Source organism: Urtica dioica, chromosome 9, assembly GCF_054948205.1.
Source record: "Urtica dioica subsp. dioica isolate 48M chromosome 9, U.dioica_male_clone48M_v1_H2, whole genome shotgun sequence".
Classification (NCBI taxonomy): domain Eukaryota; kingdom Viridiplantae; phylum Streptophyta; class Magnoliopsida; order Rosales; family Urticaceae; genus Urtica; species Urtica dioica.
The window spans coordinates 19662837-19671426 of NC_142764.1; the positions used below are offsets into that span (position 1 = coordinate 19662837).

At 33.5% G+C, this 8590-nt stretch overlaps 1 protein-coding gene across 1 annotated transcript; it reads left to right on the forward strand.

The window, feature by feature from the left end:
• The first annotated feature begins 7287 nt into the window (after positions 1-7287).
• Positions 7288-8275, forward strand: LOC149385585 (uncharacterized). The gene is made up of 3 exons (XM_089627358.1): positions 7288-7883; positions 7974-8057; positions 8146-8275. The coding sequence occupies exons 1-3, from the start codon at positions 7359-7361 to the stop codon at positions 8206-8208; spliced, it is 672 nt and encodes a 223-aa protein (XP_089483484.1). The 5' UTR covers positions 7288-7358; the 3' UTR covers positions 8209-8275.
• The last annotated feature ends 315 nt before the right edge of the window (positions 8276-8590 follow it).

The window sequence follows — 8590 nt, forward strand, 5'->3', positions numbered from 1 at the left end:
ACCCTTTGAATTTGGGTGCGATTTTATCGCACCCAATGATACTTTTGGGTGCGACAAGTCGCACCCAATGATACTTTTGGGTGCGACAAAGTCGCACCCAATGATATTTGTAAAACAGGGGGAAAATTTGGCCGCTAAAAAATTTGGGACCTTTAGGTGCGACTAAGTCGCACCCAATAACACGTTTCATTATTTTTGGGTGACATTTTTACCAAAAGCGGGGGAAGTTGGCCGCTAAAAATATTTTCAGCCTATGGGTGCGACATAGTCGCACCCAATAGTTCTAAGAGACTTTTGGGTGCGAAAAGTCGCACCCAAAGTCAAAAAAATCAGCGAAAATTTTCGGCAAGTTGTTTGACTTATGGGTGCGATAAGTCGCACCTGAATGATTATTTGGTGCGACTTTTGGGTGCGAAAAGTCGCACTCGAATGTCTGCCGCACCTGAAAACAGTATTTGTAGTAGTGGTGGTATAAATTTGGAAGCTATGTAGATTTTGACAATAATACCATTGACACATGCTTTTCAAATTTAAATTATTTACTCATACACACATATAGACGCACAGCCTCACAAACACACGAGCAACATAGACTAATTTCTTGTTACAAAGAGTACAACCAGCAAAATTCGTATTAACTCATCAGTCAAGTTAGGTCATTTTTCTTTTTCGAAAACAGTTACAAACTCATATATTTGTACACTTGAAATAGACGCATTCATATCAACCAAAAACCTACTACAACCTAAGAGAATAACTAATAACGTATGCTTGGAGAACGACTTTGACGAAAAAAAAAAAAAACACACAGCCAAAAATCAAATAATCTCAGAGAACCATTATATCTGCTAAAACAAAAGAGAACCTTGCCAGAGTGACGTCCCGGGGCTCCGCAGCCGATGGCTCCGCGACGTGTCGGCGCAGGCAAGTGTGTGGTGGCTCCACTAGACCTGAATTTTTTGACATAAATAACATGAACAAACACATCAAAAAACTAACCCGACTGTGAGAGAGAGATTGGCGATCGAGAGAGACCATGAGAGGTGGCGAGCTGCGTTGATGCATAAGGCGTGAGATTTCGGCGGCATGCGCGCGATTAAGGCGTGTTGCTCATTTATTTTTTTATTTTTTCTGAGGAAGAGATAGGTTTTGTTAGATATTTGAAAGGTATGTGTGGAGAGTAGTTTAGTTAAATTGTACATAGACCAAATTTATAACATTGCCACACATAGTTTCCCAAATCTCCCAACGGCTAATAGGGTCTCCGTGACCTTCAATCTGTACGTCTCAGGCTAGAGCCCAAAGTCTCGAGGCTCATTGCACTGAATTCTGAATTTTATCAAAAATAAAAAATAAAAATTAACACCACAGTTCACGAAGGACAAATTCCTACAAAATCAACTATCCATGGGTATTTTTTCCTATTAAATTTAGTTAGAAGTCTAGGCACCAAAATACCATATTTGTACAAACCATAATCATTGGAGAAAAAAATATAAAATTATAAATAAATGTTTGGGTGAGGTTGTTTAATTAAGTGTTTTTTCATGCGAGGGAAGCGGGGCCTACAAATTCTACATGGCTGCTAATTGTGAAAATTTTCAGAGTGGTTATATAATTTTTTTATTTTTTTTTAGTTTGTGAACAATAATAGGAGGTGAACATCAGTGCGATGATGGCCATATCCGAGCTTTTGCCGCTATCGATAAAGTTTATAATTCGGTCCTAAATTCTTACTTTGATATATGATTTTTTTTTTTTGCAGGTAAATATACATTGTAAAGCTTATGAAAGATCTTATTAATTCGTTAGATCTATTTTATTTCTCTTTCCTCGGCATTCACCCAGTTTGTATATTATCAAGAGATAAAGGATCCCTCGCGTACTTCATGGCTTCGACAAAAGTGGAATAGGATTTGGAAAGGGCATATTGAGGATCAATGATCGCCTTATCTTCATCTTCGATCTCGTTATCAATGTTTGTGAGGTTGATGATTAAGCAATTGAATTCGTCGACGCTCTCCAAGATTTTAAAACCATGTAACCTTCCATTGAGACGAACTCTATATTTGACAACATTTTTGTCATGTATAGGTTCTCGAGATTTAGCCAAATACTAGTCACCGTTGTTTCTCTTGAGACTTCTCGAAGGACTTTTGTCTCCAAGATGACGGATAAACGAGCCATCTCTAGTGCATCAGTTTTCTCTGCATAACTCATGGTCGATGGTAAAGCTTATCTCCTTTTCAAAGACTTCGACGATCTTCATCTGCACAAGAATTGCCTTCATTTTGCTTATTTGTGAATTTTGGTTTTGTTTGGAATGTTTTTTGCTCTAAACTTTGCAGAAGATTTTAGGTATTAGACTTGGTGATGATTTTTATTGGGAAATTTGGAAAATTTTGGCGGTTCATTCATTAAAAATTTTCATTCTTTGCGCGGGTGTAGTTTAATTTTCAATGGACAACACAGATAATCTATACCGTCGCCGTTTGCAGCATATTAAAAACAACCGACGATGCTAGAAACCGTCGCTTCAAAGTCTTGTCGCTAAATCTCCCATTTCTAATTTAATGGCTACATATGACCAAATGATTGTGAATGTCGAATCTAACATCACTTATCTAGTAATAATGAAATTTTCATCTCATTACTCTTAGTTTATGTCGTCAAGTGAGGCACTTTAAACAATAAACCTTTTTCATTAATTATACCCTTTTCCCTTCCCCATTTGTTTAATGAAATTTCATGTGGGACATTTGTATTCACTTCTTTGCTCTTATTTTAATGGATGGTATATTTTTAAGCAAAGTTTGAGTTATCGTTTACCGTACTTATCGTGTCGGGACTAAGACTTTATGGATATACCGCTTATCGCAAGAGTTTACCGCGGATTTTTCGGGAAAGAAACCGATAGATTTTCCATAATACATATATACAAAATAAGTCTTATTATATATAATTTTATTTTTTTTATTTATATATAATTTTTATTTAGAACTGCTATAAATCCCAATTTTCTCGCAGTTTTCATGAAGTTATCTTCAACTAGGCGGGGCCGGTATTTTGCATCGCGAGATTCTTTACCGGTACCGGCACAGTAAACCCTGATTTTCCTGGTATTTTATGATTTTGTACATTTTGTTACCGGGATCTGACGGTTAATTAGCAAATATACCGAGCGAAAATCCATCGATTACCCTGACATCTTAAACCCTGATTGTAAGGTTAGTCACTCGCTTAGAACTTAGAAGGTCTTACAATAATTCATTGTTCGTTTTATTATTAGCATTTTATATAAATTATTTTCTTCCTTTTCGCCTTTTTTCTTTTTTAATATTTTCATTCTTACATTTTGTAATATATAATCAATGAAATTAAAAATTCAACACAACTAATTACAAAAACAACCTTCAACATGAAAGATTCTTTTGTTTTCGAGTTATTTTTTTTCTACATTCAGTTTGGTCCGAAACTTAGTCATTTCACATATACGAAGTCTTGTCACCCACAATTCGCTATTGAATTATTTTTTATTTACTTTTTTTTTTCGTGTATGTCGAACTCATCTCCATATTTGAAGGACGTGGATGCTTTCCACCTTAACTAGTCCATCTTAATGCGTGTCTAAGAATTGTCTTTGTTATCATTACATAGATTGAAACAAAAAATTAGCAAAAAACGTAAAGTAGTCTTGGGTAATACCAGTTGTTACGTTGATTGACTATGTTTGTAATTTGGAAAAATTGTGTCTAAGATGTTCTATATAATATTTTTATTTATACATATTGTAAAGATATGATTCTGTTAGTATTTTTGTAAAAGTCTGATTTATTGTTTGATTCGCTTTTGATTTTATCTCCACCGAATCAGATCAAGACGATATACATGGAGTACCTAGCAAGGCATCGAATGTTAGAGTTTGACTCCTATAAAAGAGATATTTTGCCCTTAGAAGTCTTGTTACGTATTTTGAGTTTTTTTAGAGTATTCAGCAAACTTGTTCTTTGTGAGTACATTGTAATGTCTTATTTCGTCTTGGCTTATCTTTGTGAGTGAAAAAAATATGGTTTGTGCTTCGTGGTATTGTAAAGATCATGTATCGTTATAAACGTTAATCAAACACTTTGGGAGTAGTTTGAGTGGAAGTGAATTGTAAAGTTAAGAGATTGATTTACCCAATAAGAAGTATAAAACAACAGTTCGTGCTCAATACATGAGAATTGTAATTAGCCCTTAGTGGAAGTAATTTACCCAACAATTTAGTGTCAGAGCGATCATTTGTGTTCGATACCCTAACCCTTATTTTCCAACAATTGGTATAAGAGCGATTGTTCGTGTTTGATACCAACTTGTACTTCCCTAACAAATTCGCCCCATCAAGAATCGATGGACGATTAACAGACCCGTCTTCCTTGGGATTGTACATCATAAACAGATACAGTTAATTACCACAAATGGAACACACCCTATAGATATGGATGCCCCCTTTAATACCAACTGAAGTTCTATTTAGATAGAGACAATATGTCACACAAAATATCGTGGCAATACACCTGACAATAGATAAACAGTATAAAGTAATGCGTAAAGTAAATAACTCAAACAACGGTGCAACGTCACAAGGAAATTCACTATATGAAAAGTAGTCAATAGTACACACGGTCTTATATGAATTATCCCCACTTCAAGAACTATTTCTATTACTACCCATGAATTCCAACTCAGGCTCCCCCTGAAATTGAACTCACTTTACTTCCATTCAAACACTCCCAAAGTGTTTGTTTCTTTAGATTACAACCAGTGGGAATATGAATCACGAAATACACAAACTCAAAACCTCTAACACTCACTAATATGTGAAATAACGAAGTAGAGTTTACAAGCACACAATACACACACGCGCGCGCGCACACACACACCCACACACTGTTTCTCAACCCTCTAATCTTGCACGTCTAAGAATCTAGAATGTATGAATGTATGCATCGAAGACCATCAATGGTAGCATGTTTCTTTCATACCCCTCCGCTCGTAGAGAATATACCTAGAAGGTCTCGCGTGAACAATCTTGTTAAAACTAGAAACTCTAAAAAAATATGAGATTCTACAAACAGCGAAAATTTCTCAACAAATTTTAGAGCAAGTTGCAAAACATCTTGTCATGACAGTTGGAGATAAAAATAAGGCAACAAATGCATGTAATAACATGACCAAAATTGCACAATCATAAAATAAAGAGTTAATAGTGACAAAAATACTTAACATTTTCCAAAAATCATACTTATATACCTAATCTTTTTTTCGGCGGAAAAAATATTTAGTGTTACGTTTCAGTTGCACCGTACGTACCTAGGTCGTTAAGTTGGATGGAAAAACACATGGTATTCTCAAATTTAATGAAAAATTAATATTTTTTTAAAACTATTTAAATATTAATTATATAATTTCATAATACAAAAAAATTCAAACGAACAAAATGTCTCTCGTCATCAATATACAAAACTTATTAATTTTTCTAAAAAATAATTAAACATTGACTATCATTTTATAATACAATGTTTTCAGTAATTTTCTTAAAACTAATTAAACATTTAACTATATCATTTTATAATACAAAAAAATTAATAGTAATTTTTCTTAAAAATAATTAAACATTATTTATATCCTTATATAATACAAAAAAAAGTTATAACAAAATTTCTTTAAAACTAATTAAAAATCAATCATAATAATTTTTTTTTAAATTTTTTCTTATAATTTCTTTTAGATTATAAAATGATTTTTTTTATATTTTTTTCTTATAATTTCTTGGGAAAATAACACATTTATACCCTGTGTTTTAGTGAAATGTCGAGTTTAACCCTCGGTTTTCAAAAATGTCAAGTTCATACCCTCTGTTTAACTAAAATGACGAAATTATACCCCATGTTTAACTAAAATGGCGAAATTATACCTTGAAATAGACAACAGTGTCACAAATATTCTTTTTATTGACTTTTCATTGACGTTGACTATAATATGTATATATAAACACCAATTATCTTTATTCATTCGCGCCATATATGTAATTTATTTAAAAACTAAAAAAATAAACAACAGTATCTTAATCGTGAAGAACACAGAAAGAGGCAAATGGGTAAACATCGATAGTTGATAGTCATCAAAATCGCATATTCGAACAGAGAATCCAGAATTTAGAGTTACAATTCGAACACAGAATGAAGTCATTTCTTAGGGGGTATGAGTTTTATTATTTAATTTCAATTTAAGGCTATTTTTATTTCAAAATTGAGAATTTGAAAGTTAGGGCACTGATTTAGATTTGATTTGGTTTTTCTTATATAAGAGTTAATATCAATGAAAGGGAGATTTGTGACGCTGTTATTCATTTCAGGGTATAATTTCGTCATTTTAGTTAAACAGAGGGTATGAACTCGACATTTTTGAAAACCGAGGGTTAAACTCGACATTTCACTAAAACACAGGGTATAAATGTGATATTTTCCCTAATTTCTTTTAGATTATAAAATGATATAAGTACTTATTATAAGAAAAATCATATAATTAATATTTAATTAGTTTTAAGAAAACATTTTTTTTATTAAATCTGAGACTGTCACGTATTTTTCTATCCAACTTAACGGTCTAGCTAACTACGGTGCTACTAAAATGTGATATTAGATATTTTCGTTGAAAAATAAAGATAGTATATAAGTATTATTTTTTGAAAAATATTAGATATTTTTTCCATTAACTGATCTAAAAAAAGATTTCATGGACTTTGTGCCAAAAGCCTAGATTATGATTAGTTTCAGTTTGTAAAAGGTACAATATTATTAATAGTATTATAATTTATTAAAGCACTTTACATATAGATTAATAAGAAAAAAATATTGGTCCAAACTGTTTTTGGTAATAGGATATTTCTTTCCTCAACAACTTAAAAGTTGTAGAAAAGGAGAACCGAACTTTGTTGTGGTATTCAAAGTGTTGACGCTATGTATAAGAAAATAAAATAACGAAATACCTTCCTTTGAGACTCATAATTGAAAATAAATACATACGTGTTTGCTTTGTAATTCAACTTCATTATTTTACATTTTTACCATCATAAAGTGTCCAATACTTCTTCATATCCATGTATGTATTCAATTTGATATTGAGCACAAAATTTAATATGACAAGAGCTTAATTGTAGTCTAAGCAATCATTCGGTATGTTTGGGCATAGCACCAAACTTAAGCCCAAAGAAAGAAATCAAATTCCCACTTTTCCTCCACACAAACAAACAGTGCATGCTATATGGCCCAAAACTCAACAAAAAATGAAAAACAAACTGCTCATCATATCCTCCAATGGATGAGGATTTTTGTTGCAGAAAGCTTTGGCAAGCACATTCTTTCAAAAGATCTTGTCTTTTCATCTTCCTGTTTCTCCTCTTTATCCTGGTTCTTTTGGGATCAATCGCGTTGATCATCGTGTTCGTCGTCAAGCCCAAAAGTCCCGTTTTCTCTCTTCGAACGGCGAAGCTCGATCTGTACAAGCTCGATTCACATCCGGGCTCGTCTCTTTTGGTCTCCTCCGTGATAACTTTAACGCTCAATGCCCAAAATGCCAACAAAGTCGGGATTCGATACAGCCCTTCTCGGCTCCGGGTCTATCACGAGGAGCTTCCGATTGGAGCGATCCGAGTCCCGGGTTTCGTTCAGCTCGCTCACAGCCTCAACACGACCGTGCCGACCAGGGTGCTGGTTTGGTGCATGGACGTGACACGTGTCCTCAACGATGCTCAGGAGTCCAAAAACGTGGTTTCCATGAAAGTCTTTGGAGATGTTAAGGCTCACTTGTTAGCTTTTCATGTAACATTATTGACTGTCAAGGTTCGTAATACTTGAATTACAAGTAACTCTCTCTTAACTGGTTTTTCATTTATTTATTTATAATCAATTATTATTTATTTTTGTTTTCAGGTCGCTTTGGAATGTGAAATGAACATTGATGTCCAGGCGATTTCGAAAAATAACGAGCTGTACGACGTAGTAAAAAATCACATGGTAGGCATGGCTATATACGAATTATTGATGATCTTTATTTTTTTTTGGTAAAATATAATTTATTTTAGTATAATATGGGAATATTTAGGCGTCACTGGTCGATCATCCTGGGACCATAACCAGGAAGTGCATGGTATCACTCTACATATAGAAGAGAAGAGGCTCAAGTTTCTCCGAAGATTAATTCTTTCATTCTTGAAATACTTTAGACGGTGATATAAGACATGGTTATGAGACTTAATCAGTGATCATATCTGATGAAAGTCTTGATCGAAATCAGTGGTGCTGTTATTACTTGATTAGATGTCATGTTGCCAAAGGCGTGCATGACATTCAAGCTGTGTATATATTACATTTTGAAGAATTGGTTTAATATGCATTTTGTCGTCGTTTCCTGAAAACGACTAAATTACTTAAATTTGTGTCGTTCATATTCTCTCAAGCTGAGTTTTGTCATTCCGATTACTAAATCGCTTAAAAGATTTGGGATACACTTTTTGTAAGAGAGACTTTTAGGCTTAATAATAAGGATA

Coding starts and splice junctions, on each gene's coding strand:
- LOC149385585 (XM_089627358.1), top strand. CDS start 7,359: ATGGATGAGGATTTTTGTTGCAGAAAGCTTTGGCAAGCACATTCTTTC. Junction 7,884..7,973: donor TAACATTATTGACTGTCAAG/GTTCGTAATACT, acceptor TTTTGTTTTCAG/GTCGCTTTGGAATGTGAAAT. Junction 8,058..8,145: donor ACGTAGTAAAAAATCACATG/GTAGGCATGGCT, acceptor GGGAATATTTAG/GCGTCACTGGTCGATCATCC.